The sequence below is a fragment of the Narcine bancroftii genome, chromosome 5 (assembly GCF_036971445.1).
Source record: "Narcine bancroftii isolate sNarBan1 chromosome 5, sNarBan1.hap1, whole genome shotgun sequence".
Classification (NCBI taxonomy): Eukaryota; Metazoa; Chordata; class Chondrichthyes; order Torpediniformes; family Narcinidae; genus Narcine; species Narcine bancroftii.
Window position 1 is genome coordinate 80,214,019 of NC_091473.1, and position 17,832 is coordinate 80,231,850.

Below are 17,832 nucleotides of genomic sequence, written 5' to 3' on the forward strand. Positions count from 1 at the left end.
TAAAAGGTCGAGACGGAATTTTTAATGAAAATTCCATCCCGTAATTTTTCCACTTGTACATACGCACGTGTTTACAGTGCAATTGACCGCAGCCACTCCGTAGGAAACAGGCCCAATAAATACGACGCCTCCCCCTCCGACAAACTCCACAACACAGGAAGGCTGTGTAAAAGTGCCGCGGTGTTAACGACCACATCGAGACACACTGGAAGCGGGAAGGTTGTATTCATGCGGCATGTTTCTTACAGAGAGGCTGCGATCAATTTCACCGGAGTAGAATTTTTCCTGAAAATTTCTGCTGTTGAAGTGGCTGTGTACAAGTGTGAAACAAGACAAGACGGGGACACAATATTCAATTTTTTTAAATAATCAATTAAATTTGAGAATTTCAAATTCGCTTCAAGCCAAAACAACTAGTTAATCGTTTTTAAAAATTTAGGAATTAGATATTATTGTTTGAGTGGTTTAAAGAGTTCACTTTCAAGCCTTTAGCGAATCCAAGGGCTTCCTCTTCACCGGCTCCTATTGTCAATAGGCGATTGATCACGGAATACTCTGGGAGGAGTCACAAAACGGCTGCGGAGAATCTCTTTCCCCCGAAACTGTGTGGCCTGAGATTACAGGTTGGGGAGCTGTGAATATCGGCCAATCTGAACGGGAAAATCGATCTAACAAATCCTTTTATCTTTAAGGAAGCATGTAACTCGCGATTCACTGTTAAAATATCGACGTCGGTCGTCAAAAGCGAGGCTGCACTTCAGCTCTGAATTTTTCCGTAAATATTGGATTTATGGAATATGCTGAAATGTTGAGATTAATTATTTTTAAATGCAAAAGATGAACAATTAAATTGCAGAGATAATAAAATGCAACCCAACTGAAGTTTCTTCCAACACGCAGTTTTAATATCAATCTGGTCGCTGGGTGACCAGCCCAGTTACAAAGTGCTTCACGCTTTCTCCTCTGAGGGGGTATTCAATCTATATACCCCCCGGCTGTTAGCCGTCTGTGCTTGTAGGGGGGTTACAGGAAAGTCGAATAAAGGAACCTATCAAACATTGCAGATTAAGAAAGGCTCCGGTCGGAGCCACAACCCTTTTTTAAATCAGATTTTTCTCCACAACTTTGTACAATATTATTCGTGGTACAAGGCAAATACCAGACAGAGAGCGAAGAGTGAATCGTTCTGGAAGCAAAATTCTGCGTAAGTGTCGATGGTTGGACTCCACACGGCTCTGCTGGAACACGACAGAGCGGAGGCTTTGGTCGCTCCCAGCACCAAGTAACACACGATCTTGTACCTCTCGTAACGCAAGGCTTTCACCGCCTTCTTCACACACTCTACCAATTCCATCGCTGCCAGCGCCGAGTCCTGCGGCTCGTACTTGGCCCCATTCAGTCTGCCTTCCAGTACCGTGCGAATCGTAGCCCGAACTTCGTCTGCCGAGAAGACCCTGGCGGGACGGGGCTCGTAGAGGTTCTCAGTCGAACTGTTCAATTTGGTGCTTCTGGTCTCGGGCTCCGAGCGCAGGTTCTGAACCATCCTATCAGTCTTCTCTCGCCTTTTCTCCTTTCCCTTTTTGGTCGAGAGTCTGGTTTGCTGTCCATGGATCTCGCTGTCTGCAAGAGCGGAACCCCATCCTTTGGAGGTCTGGGTACTTCGGATCTTCGGCAAACGAAGACCCGGGAAACTCCTGCATTTCTTCAATCTTTCCAGCGCGCCGAAGTCGCGGCTTCCCATTGCGTTCCCGAAAAGCGGACGACCGAGGCACCACTGGGCAGGTCGCTCAGTGAATCGGTGCAAATACATGTGGCAGTGCAGACTTAGAGCAGCGACGGGTGTTAACCCTTGGTCAATCTCCAGACTGGGCGATTTGGATACATGTGCGCCATCAACCTTCCCAGAGAATCCTGAGAGAGTCGAGAGTACCGTCAGTGAAGGGATACAGTTTGGGGATAGCAAACACCCCGCCAGGAACCGAGCGGCGGCGAGAGAATAACCTTTTTTCTGGAGACCCAGGCGGCTGCAGATACTGGATTCTGGCACAGCCGAAGGAGCTCAGCGGGTCGAGCAACAACAAGGGGAAAGAGCCTTTCCGGCCGAAACCCTTCATCCAGCTATTTATTTATGTGCATCAACGCGGCCCTCAGTTCGCACAATATACAGTCCGAATGATGGTGCGATAGGCTGACATTCGCTCTCCAGTTCTTTTTACCATTTACCCATTTATTTCACGCCTGTCAACGAATATGGAGCTGGCTTGGATTCGCGTTTACGTCTCTATTCTACTATATTATTGTTATAAATGGGAAGATCAAGAATGACTAAATCAAAATGAAAACTAAAGCGAATTCATCGTGCAACATCAAAGAACTAAAGCAGCCTACATGCAAACTCAAGGGTCCAACATCTGCAGTTTTGTGTTTCTGGTCAGACAAATGGGGATATTTATTCATCCTAATCCCACGCGACATGCCTGGGGATTTGTCAGCCTCTTCCGCTTATTATTTTAACTTTCTCCCTTAATCCTTGGTTCATTTGTAAACGTTCCCCGGCCACCGTTTTCCACGTGGAGCAACACACACAGCGAGTCAGGCAGCATCAGTGGAAAGCAAACCCTAACCCACGCCCACTGAAAGTGCAAGAGACCATGCACCAGAAACACACAGAACCATTGGAAACGGTGGTGGCTTCAAGATCACGTGTCCGCCGGTAGCAGAGGCTGACCACCCCGCACTTGCCTCCCTCGTCAAGTCACCTCACCGCCCTCAGAACTCGGGTGGAAGTAAGTCACAATTGTTCTCAAGGGACTGACTGAAAGTGATTCTTTGTGACCATAACTCGACCGAACCGTGGTGTCACCTGAGTACCATTAGATGTACCATTGGCTCTCTATATCGCCACACCTAGCTGCAGTTGGTGGACAAAGGCTAAATATAATTCCCAAATATACGTCTCAATGCCCCCAATTGTGTTTTGTCAGCACAAACTGCAATTCTTTAAAAATAAACCATTTAATACCTCGAATCTTATTTTGTCAAGAGAAACTTAAGACAACCTGTGAGAAGGCACCACCTTACAGCAAGAGGGATGGATGAGGCAAAATTTGACAGAGGCGTCCAAGAAGGATTCCTGGCACAGTATGTTGTCAATCCGATTAGAGGCCATTCTGGATCTCGTACCGTGAAATGTACCTAGTTAGGTGACAGATCTCTCATGGGAGATCATTTTGGTGACAGTGACCACAACTCCCTGAGCTTTAGCATAGCCATGGACAAGGATAGGAGTACACAAAATCTTGTGTTTAATTGGGGAACAGCTAATTATGATGGGATTAGGCAGGAATAGGGGTGAGTAAATTGGGAACAGATGTTCTCAGGGAAAAACATAGAAGTAATGTGGAGGATGTTTAGGGACCACATGCGTAGGGTTCTGAATAGGGTTGTCCCATTGGGACAGAAAAGATAGCAGGAAAAAGGAACCATGGTTGACAAAACAGGTGATACAGCTAGTTTAAGAGGAAGAAGGAAGTATAGATAAGGTTTAGGAAGGAAAAGACTGGAAGGGTTCATGAGAATTATATGGTAGCCCATAAGGAACCAAGGAGAGCTGGAAGGGGGCACAAGAAGACCTTGGCAAGTGTTACGAGCCCAGCGAACCCCAAAACCCAGCAGTAATAGATATTCACCAAGACAAATGGTTACTTAAACAAAAATTGCTTTTAATTATCTTTAAACATGAAATCAGGATCAAACTTTATCTTATCACTATTAACTAACCTAACAACCCCTTTCTAATTCTAAGTGCACATGTATGTAATGCGTGTGTAAGTTTAGAAAAGTTCTTTGATTCACAGTCCAATCTCACTTCTCGTTCCTCCAAGTTTACTGGTTGCAGGCAATTCCTGTACCATGCACAGAATTTAAAATTTATAAAGTTCACCAGGCTTTGGTGCTTGAAAGGTAAATGGTTACTGCTCAGGAAAGATATTGTCAGTTTTCAGAGAGAGATTTGTTGTTCACTTCACACCCACAACTGATACCTTGTAACTAGCCATTTCAGTGTCTTGCTAAAGAAACTTGCCCCATCAGGGTTTTCCAGATGATAAAGCACAGAGTTTCTTTTTGTTTCTCTTATTTCAAGTCAAACATTAGACAGCCAGTCCTCTCCTCTTGCATGAACCACAAGGACATTGACCAGGCTGAACTAAGCAGTCACAACCCATTTTCAAAATGGGGGGTTTCCACAAGCTTTCCAGCTTGTCCTGTTCCAGTCCCAGCTGCTGATGCTGACTCTAAAACTGCAGAACTGAATTTTTTTTCTCTCTCTCCAAGCCTGTTTTACTCTCTCTGCTTGCAAAACCACATGATCCTCTTAGAATAGCAAGTTCCACTCGAGACAGCCTGCGGCTCTGATGAGTTCTTTCATCTGTTTCCTTTTTGTAAACAACAATCCATTAGTGAAGACTCTTGGAACTCTCCAAAGCTTTTGCAAAGGCTCTCTAGCATCAGCAGAGCTCCAGTATTTTAAATAAGATCTGTTTTAAAGTGTTTGTATGTGACCTACACTAAAAAAACCTGCCCCAATTTATCTTCCAAAAACCTATCTATAATCTGTCACAATGGGCAGAGCAAGTTGCAGTCTGAATGGAGAGGGAAGGGAAGGTGGAGAGGGCCTGGAGGAAAGGAGACAGAGAGATAGGGAAAGAGTCTCAAGGGAGGGGGGGGGGGTTAACAGTGTACTGACAATAACCACACCAGCAGTGTGAGTATAAGACAGCTTTAATAAACTAATATGTACACAAAGAGGTCTTGTCTCTCTGCAAAACGAACCTGGAAGGCTTAGACTGTAGCTCTGGACTGCTTTATATACAAGGTCACCGGGATGACCCCTGGTGACCTAGTGGTGTAATTACATATCACCACATTCACCCCCCCCCCTTAAAAATTGTTATTCACCCCCCCCTTTCCCTTGTTTGTAAGTTCATGTCCAAAATTTTTTGTGGCTTCCATTGCCTCCTGGACATCCTAGGTAGTGGTATAGGGGTGGGGAATGCGGTCTCCCTTTTGGCCTTTCTTGGTGGAGGTGTGGGAGTGGGAAGTACTGGTTGGTCATGTGGCCTTGTGGGCTAGGGATCCTCTTGAATGACCTAGAGGTGTAATTACATATTAGCACAAACAGAAAATGGAGGTAATTGTTAATGCCATTTGCTTCTGGTGCTCTGTTGGGCCTCCTCTACATGGGAGAGACTGGACACAGACTGGGAGATCTTTTTATAGAGCATTTTTGGTCTGTGGACTGCAATAACAGGAACTTCCCAGTGGCTAACCACTTTAATTCCACATACCATTCCCATACCAACACATCTATCCTTGGCCTCATACACTGTCAAACAGAGGCTACCCACAAATTGAAGGAACAACACCTAATATCCTACCTATGTTGTCTTGTCTGTTAGCCTGGGCCCCAGCCCCTTCCTCCTCCTTTTTATTCAGGTGCTTGCCTGTAGTTTTGCTCATATATTAACAAAGGGATCAGGCCCAAAATGTTGGTTACCCTTTATTTTCTAAAGATGCTGTGTGACTTACCAAGTTTCACCAGGCCTTTTGTGCATTGCATTTTCATTTGATATTTACCCTCATTTCAGAGAAGAAAAAAAATCAAGTCTACAAACTAAATTAAATGGAAGCTTCCTCATCAGGCAATTTTGTAGCAGCTTACGTGATGTTGATAAATATATTGCATAAGAACCTTGTTCATCATTCTGAACCAAAATAGGTTGGAAGAGTCAAGAGAGACCAAAGAACTGCTTTGAGCAATTATCACTTTGATTAGCTCACCTAAGCCAATACTAAGTTTGGTTTGTAATTACTGGCAACAAAACCATGATTGAGAAATCCACTGGCATTAATAAACTGGTATAGTACTTGAATGCGGTCATTTAGACGCATTATCTGAGAAACATACAAAATAGTTTAGGAAAATGGCATAAAATTCCACTTTAGTCCTCCCTTCAAAATTTTATGAAGTTACTTGCAAATCTGCAGAAGACGCTGACACAAAACACAAAGTGGAGGCAAGATTTAGCAGACATTATGGGGCATGTCAGAAATAAACATGTTGACAATTGATGTTTTTCTTAGACAGGTATTTATTAAAAATGTGACTTGTATAATAACATATTAGTTAACAGGATTACCATGACAATTGGTAACGATCTGTGGGAATACTTCAATTAACAATGAAGGCACTGATTATCAATCCAATTTCCTTAACTGCCACCAAAATTTGTTATTTTTCATTTTTCCAAACATTTTCTTTTTTTTCTTGCTGTATTGTTTCTAGATAAGAATAAGAATAAGAATAAAGATCTCAAAAGGAACCCAGAGTTATGTGTTTTTCCCCATCATCTGTTCAAAACACAAACACTAAAGTGAACAGCTAGGTCCAAGTTAATGATTCTGTGTGAAACTTTAAATGAAATTAATCTTGGTTTAACTTTTTAAAAAATTTATTTCCCAGATTCAAAGAATTCCTCTGAATTATTTATTGGTTCTTTGGAGGGATAAAGTATTTATGACATTTTCTTTGTTGGTAAAATAATTTATTATTCAGCCCAAGGTCCCAACCCTACATTATTTACTGCATTTGACAGGTTTTACAAAAGGCCTGCTCCACCTTTCAATAAGATTGTGGCCAATCTGTTTGCATTCCGACCAATCCCTGATGACTTTTCACTCCCTACCTGAAAAATATTCAGTCTTTGAGTCCATTGTCCCAACATAAAGTGAGTCCCAAAAAAGACATGAGGCTCACAGAAAACAAAGATACCTCTTCAGTGGATAACTCATTTTATAAAGGGATGCCAATTTTAGATACCCCACCAAAGGAAATATCTTTTTCACATCTTCCCTCCTGATCTTCCATGACAGCTGGTACGAATTGTGCTATGAAAGTTTATCCTTGTGTTGGATACAAGAAATTACCAGGAGTGCAGATGAATCCCAACAGCAGTTACCCCTCTAATCACCTGGAATGAGTAAAATTTGCATGGAAATCTGAGGTTGAATATTATGTAAGATACTCCAAATTAGAATATGTCCTCACACACATGCAAACACATTAACATTTCCAATAATTTTTTTCATATTATTATTCATTAATCAAGATTTTTAAAAAAACATCCATTGTGTGAGAGCAGAGTGACTGTCTAGCTAATATCCTTGCTCAGACCTAACAAAGCCATACAAAGATGCAACCAGACTAAACAGTGAGTCAGCAATCAGGTGACAATAATCTTGCTATTTGTAATCTCCCATTGATACATTAGAAAGGGAAAGTCATTCTCTTAGAACAAAATCTGCCTGTGCTCATTATAACTCCATACAAAAGAAAATAAGAAATAGGAGCAGGTGGTTATCTGGCCTATTGAGCCTGCTCTGCCATCAAATTAAGATCATGGGTGATCTGGCCTTGGACTCACCTCCATCTGCTCACCTTTTCCCCATAATTCTCAATTCCTCTAACTGTGACTTATTTATTTAATCCAAATATTTAATAATATATTTAATGAGGCAGCCTCTACTGCTTCCTTTGGCAGAGAACACCACAAGTTCACTACTCTACGGGTAAAGGAACTTCTCCTTATTTCCAATCCAAATCTTGAGACCATGTCCCTTAGTTCTAGTCTCACCTAGCAGTGGATACAAGTTTCCTGCCTCTATTTTCATAATTTTGTTTCTACAAGATCCCTCTCATCCTTCTGAATTCCAGTAAGTACCATATATATGCATGTAATAATTGATACTGTGGGAAAAGTCCCCCCCTACCTCCTATTTTTGGCCCAAAAATGTGTGTAAGTCATCCGCCCCCAATTTTTGGCCCCGGCTGCTCACCCACTGGAGCACCTGATGCCCTGACCATGGCCACCTGCCCATCCAAGCTCTTGATACTGACTGTGGATCCTTGACTCGGCCGCCCTCCCATCTGAGATCCCGATGCCCTGACCACAGATCTTCACCTCGGCCATCCGCCCATCTGAACTCCTGATGCCTTGAATGCAAACTTACTACCCAGCCCCGGCAATCTGAACTCCGATGCATTGAATGACATGGGTGCTTACCAAGGACAAAAGTAGTATGTGTGTAATAGTTGACCGACCCCCTAAATTTTACCCTAAAAATTGGTCCAAAAAAATGACCATTACACGAGTATATATGGTATAGTCCCAAGTAACTCAATCTTTCCTTGTACACTAAACCCCTCATCTCCAAAATAAAACCAGTGAATTTCCTCTGCACTAACTCCAACACCAATATATCTTTTCTGAAGTAAGAGATCAGAACTGCATGGAGTGCTCTAGATGCAGCCTCACCAGTTCCCTGTAGAGCTGGAGCAGAACCTCCCTGTTATTAAATTCAATCTCTCTCCCAATGATGGTCGACTTTCATTAGCTTCTTCATTAGCTGTTGCACCTGCAAATCAACCTTTTGCATTCAGGCACAAGCACTTCCAAAGTCCCTCTGCACAAGAGCTCTTTGCATCATTCTCTACTTAATTTATTTTTCCTACCCATCTGGATGACCACGCATTTACGAACATTGTACTCTATCTGCAAGACCTTTGCCACACACTTACCATATATTTTGGCATATGACACAACCCTTGAAGGATCCAAAAAAACATGCCAAAAACAGGGGTCATCTTATAGGCCAGATACAAAAACGTGACCTTAAAATTCTTCTCAAAATATCACTCGATTGGTTCCGTAACCCACTCAGACCCTATCCTACAACAAATTTTTAAGCTACTGGTATATTAGAAAGAAATTTTTATTGTGAAAAAAAAACACATTTAAAATCTTTCAAAACCACATCTAAAATCCTTCAAAACCACCATCACTATCATCGTCTGAGATAAAGAACTTGGCAAGCACATCCGGAATTTCATTGTTTACTATTTCATCATACGGATCCCAGTCTGTATCTGACGAGTCAGCTTCCACTTCGTAGTCAGTGTCCCTCAATAATTCATCCTCACTACCATTCATGCACTTTTTGAAATATTTTATTACAGTCTCTACTTTCACTTCATCCCATGCTGAAAACTGCTAACTTTATGATCAAGATCTTTTGGTAGTTTCGGAGCAATTTCTGTTTTTGTTGTAATACCAGATTTTTCCTGTTCATTTCTGAAATGGTTGCACCAGCCGACTGCACCTCTAAGAACTCTACTGTGCTCTGGGTTTTTACTTTGCCCACTTCAGTGCAAATGGTCTGATTTTATTTCTTGTGACTATGTCGCAATCTCGCCTCTGTTCGAGTACCCATTCTGCAGTGTGATTTTCCAACTCTGGCCAACAAATGATTCCTATTCTCATCAAACATTGTATCTTTTGTATTTTTCTTAAAACAGCTTCATTCTTTCTCCACTCTCTTATCATCTTCTCAGTTACGTCAAATGTCCTCGCAGCAGCATGGTTGGTAGGTTCCTTCGCCATTTTATAGACTTTTATCTTGCTTCATGCTATCTTTGTTTTGCCGGGGGCTCCATGATAACACCCTCCTTCTGGCCACACCCACCTTCCAGCCATGCGACACCAGCTCAGTCAACATACATATTTTTGGGAGGTCGCTTATACAGTCGATATATGATAAAACCATGAAATTCAAGCTGAAATTGGGGACCCGTCTTATCTGAAGATCATCTTATATGTATCTATATCTCTCTATAGACTCTGCATCCTCTGTGCAATTTGCTTTTGCACCCAATTAGGTCAACAGCACTTTGATGTGTTTTATCTGGTTCCCTCTTCCAAATCATTAATGTATATAATAAGCAGCTATAGGCCTAGTACCAACTCCTGTGGTATCTCTCGTTGCTGAAGGCCAACCAAAGAAACAGTGTTCTCTGGTCCTCGGTGCAAAACACAGAGACACACAACCAGACATAACTCACATACAAACAAACAATACCTATGCAGGACAAGTATTTCATCCATACAAATAAATAATTTTGCTTGATAAATGGATGGTTAGTGTGAGCAGTTAACATAACATAACATAACAATTACAGCATGGAAACAGGCCATTAGGCCCTTCTAGTCCGCACCGAACCAAACACCCCTTTCTAATCCCACTCCCTGCACAATGCCCATAACCCTCCATCTTCCTCTCATCCATATACCTGTCCAACCTTTTCTTAAATAATACAATTGACTCCGCCGCCACTATTTCTCCCGGAAGATCATTCCACACAGCTACCACTCTCTGAGTAAAGAAGTTCCCCCTCATGTTACCTCTAAACCTCTGCCCCTTAATTCTTAACTCATGTCCTCTTGTTTTAAACCTTCCTCCTCTTAACGGAAATAGTCTATCCACATCCATTCTGTCTATCCCTTTCATAATCTTAAATACTTCTATCAAATCCCCTCTCAACCTTCTACGCTCCAAAGAATAAAGACCCAATCTGTCCAATCTCTCCCCATACTCCAGATGCTTAAACCCAGGCAACATTCTGGTAAACCTTCTCTGCACTCTCTCCACTCTGTTTATATCCTTCCTATAATTAGGCGACCAGAACTGCACACAGAACTCCAAATTAGGCCGCACCAACGTCTTATACAATCTCAACATCACCTCCCAACTCCTATATTCCATGCAATGATTGATAAAGGCCAGCATACTAAAAGCCTTCTTCACCACCCTATTCACGTGAGTTTCTACCTTCAGGGAACGATGTACCGTCACTCCTAAATCTTTCTGCTCTTCTGTATTCCTCAATGCTCTCCCATTTACCACGTATGTCCTATTCTGATTCTTCTTACCAAAATGAAGCACCTCACACTTATCAGCATTAAATTCCATCTGCCATTTTTCAGCCCACTTTTCTAAGCAGCCCAAATCCCTCTGCAATCCTTGGAAACCTTCTTCATTATCCACTATTCCACCTATCTTAGTATCGTCTGCATATTTACTAATCCTTTTAGTTCTTTTAGTCTTTCAGCATTCTTACCGCATGTGGGAAAAAGCCCACTCTTCAGCCCTGTGGTGCTGGCTTTGATACTCTTGTGTCTCTTTCCTGGTAGAAGCAGCTAAAAAATGCTACATGCAGGGTGGGAAAGGTCCTCAATGATTTTGCGTGCCCTCTTCAGACAACGATCCCAGTAGATCAAGTCGATGGAAGGGAGGGAGTCTCCAGTGATTCTCTCTGCCACTCTTATGGTCCTGTGGATTGACCATCAATCCGCTTTTCTGCAGCAATTGCACTGCACAGTGATGCAGCCGGCAAGGACGGTCTCGATAGAGCTCAAACAGAAGGTTGACATAATAGTGACCAGTGGCCTTGCCTGCTTCAATCTCCTCAGGAAGTGTGGTTGTTGTTGCATTTTCCTCACAAGTGAGTGTCCACGATAGGTTACGTGTTAAGTGAACTGCAAGGAACATGGTGCTCTCCACTCTCTTTACTACAAAGTTGTTGATGTGTGGTGGAGGGAGTTCCAAGTTTATGGATGTTGCATCAAATATTTAGTTACAAAATTCATAACCTCTTGTCAAATATAAACCATGGCACTTAACCAGAAAACATGTACATCTATTGAACAGCAGAAATTATGTACATTTTGAGAATATTTAGTTGCCTTCTGTCGTGCGAGACAGGATACAGAACAAAACAAATTACTAACAAGTATTTAAGTCAACATGAAAACATGCAGTGTGCAATAAAAGATCTATTATCTGAACCTCTATGAAATGTAGGTTGGCTAACCAGAAGCCCCAATGAAAAGAAATCAAAATTCACAATCATATTCACCCTTTCCAAACAGATAGTGATGAGTATTAACATTAAATCATTTTGAATACTTGTTCTAGTAGTTTTGTGTAAAACAAATGCAGCAAATGAAAACTTAATAAGAGATCAAAAAACTCAAATGGTAATTCACAGTAAATATTTATTGTAACCAACCTTGTAAAGAGCAGAATAATTAAGCACATGATCTTTTGACTTATTTAAAATTAAGGTTATCACATGTATAGTGTTTTTCATGCCATCTGAACCTGGAAAGTGCCTGGTTAATAAAATTATATTAACCCTTTGAGAACCAAATAAATGTTTCACTCAAAAATTTAAAACTGCAGAGTTTCTGGTTTATGTAACAGTGCATACTTAATAAGCATCCTATAGTTCCATACATTTCATAATCTGTGGCAAGACTATAGAGGGGGAAACTCCTACATCCATTATGTTACAGAGGAGAGGACCACATTCTGAAAGCTTGCAAAACTTTTCAGTGCTAAAGGATCAATTATAAAAGCCATATTAGTCAACAAATGATTTTTTTATTGAAACATGGCCTTTGTTCGTGCATTTAAAACAGATGCAGCAATTGTCAAAATTCCATAATGACCTGTTATTTTTTTTGGTAGGTGTCGGGAAGTATGATGAGGACTTAAAAGAGGCCATTACTTTGACCAGTATTCAGAATAAAGCTCACCTTCTACAATTGTATCCCTTCCATCATTTGGCATTAAAGAAATAATTCTAACCCATCCCCTACAGAATGCAATATGGTTTAGACATGTCACTGTCCAGAATACAAAACATTACAGAGAAGATGCAATGTGCTGTAAATAAAACAAAATGCCCTTTTCTTGAAGCTGTCCATCTTATTAAAGGCTATGCATCAATCACTTTTCTTTACTTTAGGTCTAGCAGCATGGATGCAGGGTTCTCCAAGTAAGATTTCCAAAGATTTGAAAAACGAGCCATTGTGGCTCCATCAATAATCCGGTGATCAGCTGACCAGCTCACATTCATGATGTGAGCCTTGATTATTTCACCTTTATCATTAAAACGGGGGAGAATCTAAAGAGTAAAACAAACAGACAAAAATGTGGGCAAAATAGCAGAAAAAGTGGAACACAAGAATATCTTCGACCACAAGTATGATAATGCTACTTACGCACCTGTATCTTTCCAATAGCTCCAATAGCTACTTCAGGAGGTAGTATAACAGGTTTCGCATAGGTGCCACCAATCTACAAATAGATAAATACCACACTGTAATGATTTCTGGTGTATTCTAATTATAACAGGTAAGTAAAAGAAACAATTCTGTCAGTTGGACTAGCGAGTTTTGTTTTTCCACTGGCACCGATAAATGAAGAACACACGTTTTCCAATTATATAATCAGTATGGGCAAGATGACACACTTGGGATGTGGTCACAGTACAAACAGTATCTCCTGCTGTGGGTTATGTATGTACAGCATAATACTGCAGTCTATGCTCATTTGCTCTGAACATCCAAATTCTTGATTTGGTTAGCTCATGACATTGACATCATATTTATTTTTGGTCTGTCATCGTGAAACAGTAAATACCATAATGATTAAGCTGGTGAAATCTTGTACATTATATTAACACACTGGTTTTCAAACTGCCCCCTAATCTCACATTCCACTTTAAGCATTCTCTATGCCATAAATGCTCTGTGATTAGTAAGGGATTGCTTAAGGTGATATGTGAGTGGAAAGAAAAAATTTGAAAAACCACTATTTTAATCATCCCTAATTGACTTGTTATGTGCACAGTTTCATAACCCCAAAGGAAATGGGCCAATGACAAGTTTTCCTCAAGCAAAATATTGCAGTTACAATTGAGTCTAGAGCAGTGATTCTCCACCTTCCCTTCCCACTCACATCCCACCACCTTAAGCAATCCCTTACCAATCACAGAGCACTTATGGCATATGGATTACTTAAGGTTGAATGCGAGTTTAGGGGTGCAGTTTGAAAACCACTGGATTAATGGATTCACTAAAACTTTGTTTTCTTTTTTCACAGTATGATCTTAACATGAATCTGGTTTCATTTCAGAGAGCTCCAAGATGGAGATTCAACACTATGTTACTGCAAAAAACAGAATTTATTAGTTATTTAAAACAACAAATTGAGGTTTTTATTAGTAATAATAGTAAATTCTGTTCCTAGTCATTTTGTTTTATGGGATGCAATGAAAGCTTTTTTACGAGGTCAAATTATTAGTTATGCTTCTAAAGTAAAGAAAGAGAGAATTAAAGAGATTGAAGATTTAGAGAAAAAGATAACTGTTACTGAAAAAGAATTTCAAAAAAATGCTACTGAATCGCAAAAGAATCAGTTAACTAATTTAAAATTTCAATATAATGAATTACAAACTTATCGGTTTGAATGTTTAATGAATCGAACTAAACATAAATTTTATGAATGGGGTGAGAAAGCTCAAAGTTCTGTCATGGCAGTTAAAAAAGGAACAATTATCTAGAATTATACCAGTAATTAGAAAGAAATCGGGTATTACTTTTAGTCAAAAGGAAATTAATGAGGAATTTTGTAATTTTTATAAAAAATTATATACTTCGGAATGTAAAGATGTAACTGAAGATGCTATAGATTCTTTTTTGAAAAATATTAAATTGCCACAATTGAATCAAGAAGATAGACAGGAGTTAGATAAATCCTTTACAGAAAATGAAATAGAAACGGCGATAAGAGATATGCCAAATGGAAAGGCACCTGGTGAAGATGGGTTTTCTATAGAGTTTTACAAAACTTTTTATGCTGATATATTTCCTATTTATAAGGATGTTTTACAACAAATTTATGACACTTTTCGATTACCCGAGTCTTGTTCCAATGCAATAATTACAGTTATACCAAAAAAAGATAAAGTTCCTTTACAGGTTTCTTCTTATAGACCAATATTGCTGTTAAATGTAGATTATAAAATTGTAGCAAAAGCTATGGCTAATCGATTAGCTCAATACTTGCCTAAAATAATACATAATGATCAAACGGGATTTATAAAAAATAGATATGCGTCAGATAATATTTTGCGTTTAATAACTTTGATAAATAAATCTAAATCTCAGATGAATTATCCAATAGTGGTTTCGCTGGATGCAGAAAAGGCTTTTGATAGAATGGAATGGAAGTTTTTGTTTAAAGTACTTGAGAAATTTTGTTTTGGTTCTTCATTTATTGGATTGATAAAGGCTTTATATAATAGTCCGAAGGCCAGAATTGCTGTCAATGGGCAGATCTCAGAATCTTTTAATTTAACAAGGTCTACTAGACAAGGATACCCATTTTCACCTGCTTTAATTGCTATAGTCATTGAGCCTTTGGCACAATTAATACGTCAAAATGAAAATGTTAAAGGTATGAGAGTTTTGAATGAAGAATATAAGATTAATCTATTTGCTGATGATGTTTTATTATATTTGGTGGATCCGGGCATTTCTTTACCAGCAATTCAAGAATGTTTAGAAATTTATGGTCAATTATCTGGTTATAAAGTAAATTGGACCAAAAGTGAAATTTTATCAATTTGTAAAAATGATTATTCAATGTATAAAAGTATTACAAATTTGAAGTGGACCACACAAATTAAATATTTAGGAATTAATGTTAATACGGAATTTCAAGATTTATATTCAATTAATTATCTTCCTTTAATAAAAAGGATTAAATTAGATTTGAATAGGTGGAAGGAATTGCCTTTGGGTCTATTAGGGAGGATTCTTTCTTCTTTGGCTTGGCTTCGCGGACGAAGATTTATGGAGGGGGTAAAAAAGTCCACGTCAGCTCGTTTGTGGCTGACCAGTCCGATGCGGGACAGGCAGACACGATTGCAGCGGTTGCAAGGGAAAATTGGTTGGTTGGGGTTGGGTGTTGGGTTTTTCCTCCTTTGCCTTTTGTCAGTGAGGTGGGCTCTGCGGTCTTCTTCAAAGGAGGTTGCTGCCCGCCAAACTGTGAGGCGCCAAGATGCACGGTTTGAGGCGTTATCAGCCCACTGGCGGTGGTCAATGTGGCAGGCACCAAGAGATTTCTTTAGGCAGTCCTTGTACCTTTTCTTTGGTGCACCTCTGTCACGGTGGCCAGTGGAGAGCTCGCCATATAATACGATCTTGGGAAGGCGATGGTCCTCCATTCTGGAGACGTGACCCATCCAGCGCAGCTGGATCTTCAGCAGCGTGGACTCGATGCTGTCGACCTCTGCCATCTCGAGTACCTCGACGTTAGGGGTGTGAGCGCTCCAATGGATGTTGAGGATGGAGCGGAGACAACGCTGGTGGAAGCGTTCTAGGAGCCGTAGGTGGTGCCGGTAGAGGACCCATGATTCGGAGCCGAACAGGAGTGTGGGTATGACAACGGCTCTGTATACGCTTATCTTTGTGAGGTTTTTCAGTTGGTTGTTTTTCCAGACTCTTTTGTGTAGTCTTCCAAAGGCGCTATTTGCCTTGGCGAGTCTGTTGTCTATCTCATTGTCGATCCTTGCATCTGATGAAATGGTGCAGCCGAGATAGGTAAACTGGTTGACCGTTTTGAGTTTTGTGTGCCCGATGGAGATGTGGGGGGGCTGGTAGTCATGGTGGGGAGCTGGCTGATGGAGGACCTCAGTTTTCTTCAGGCTGACTTCCAGGCCAAACATTTTGGCAGTTTCCGCAAAGCAGGACGTCAAGCGCTGAAGAGCTGGCTCTGAATGGGCAACTAAAGCGGCATCATCTGCAAAGAGTAGTTCACGGACAAGTTTCTCTTGTGTCTTGGTGTGAGCTTGCAGGCGCCTCAGATTGAAGAGACTGCCATCCGTGCGGTACCGGATGTAAACAGCGTCTTCATTGTTGGGGTCTTTCATGGCTTGGTTCAGCATCATGCTGAAGAAGATTGAAAAGAGGGTTGGTGCGAGAACACAGCCTTGCTTCACGCCATTGTTAATGGAGAAGGGTTCAGAGAGCTCATTGCTGTATCTGACCCGACCTTGTTGGTTTTCGTGCAGTTGGATAATCATGTTGAGGAACTTTGGGGGACATCCGATGCGCTCTAGTATTTGCCAAAGCCCTTTCCTGCTCACGGTGTCGAAGGCTTTGGTGAGGTCAACAAAGGTGATGTAGAGTCCTTTGTTTTGTTCTCTGCACTTTTCTTGGAGCTGTCTGAGGGCAAAGACCATGTCAGTGGTTCCTCTGTTTGCGCGAAAGCCGCACTGTGATTCTGGGAGAATATTCTCAGCGACACTAGGTATTATTCTATTTAGTAGAATCCTAGCGAAGATTTTGCCTGCAATGGAGAGCAACGTGATTCCCCTGTAGTTTGAGCAGTCTGATTTCTCGCCTTTGTTTTTGTACAGGGTGATGATGGTGGCATCACGAAGATCCTGAGGCAGTTTACCTTGGTCCCAACAAAGCTTGAAAAACTCATGCAGTTTGGCATGCAGAGTTTTGCCGCCAGCCTTCCAGACTTCTGGGGGGATTCCATCCATACCTGCTGCTTTGCCACTTTTCAGTTGTTCGATTGCCTTATATGTCTCATCCAGGGTGGGAACCTCATCCAGCTCTAGCCTTAGGGGCTGTTGAGGGAGCTGGAGCAGGGCGGAATCTTGGACTGAGCGGTTGGTACTGAAAAGAGATTGGAAGTGTTCTGACCATCGGTTGAGGATGGAGATCTTGTCGCTGAGGAGGACTTTGCCGTCTGAGCTGCGCAGCGGGCTTTGGACTTGGGGTGAGGGGCCGTACACAGCCTTTAGAGCCTCGTAGAAACCCCTGAAGTCGCCAATGTCCGCGCTGAGCTGTGTTCGTTTGGCGAGGCTAGTCCACCACTCATTTTGGATCTCCCGGAGTTTGCGCTGAAGATGGCTGCATGCGCGACGGAAGGCTTGTTTCTTCTCTGGACAGGACGGCTTTGTAAGGTGAGCCTGGTGGGCAGCTCGCTTCTTTGCCAGCAGCTCCTGGATTTCCTGGCTGTTTTCGTCAAACCAGTCCTTGTTTTTCCTGGAGGAGAAGCCCAGTACCTCTT

At 41.3% G+C, this 17,832-nt stretch overlaps 2 protein-coding genes across 2 annotated transcripts in view; both read right to left on the reverse strand.

Moving 5' to 3' along the window:
- Positions 1-964: 964 nt before the first annotated feature.
- LOC138762729 (dynein light chain Tctex-type protein 2B) lies at positions 965-1,774 on the reverse strand. The gene has a single exon (XM_069936306.1). It carries the CDS (start codon positions 1,739-1,741, stop codon positions 1,136-1,138), a length of 606 nt encoding a protein of 201 aa, XP_069792407.1. The 5' UTR covers positions 1,742-1,774; the 3' UTR covers positions 965-1,135.
- A 10,159-nt stretch (positions 1,775-11,933) lies between these two features.
- Positions 11,934-17,832, reverse strand: part of dbt (dihydrolipoamide branched chain transacylase E2) — a 40,893-nt gene continuing 34,994 nt past the window's right edge. The window contains exons 10-11 of the mRNA XM_069937998.1: positions 12,967-13,038; positions 11,934-12,865 (exon numbers count right to left, since the gene is read on the reverse strand). Of these exons, the coding sequence (XP_069794099.1) occupies positions 12,698-12,865; positions 12,967-13,038 (240 nt within the window). The 3' untranslated portion in view covers positions 11,934-12,697. The remainder of the gene's footprint in view (positions 12,866-12,966; positions 13,039-17,832) is intronic.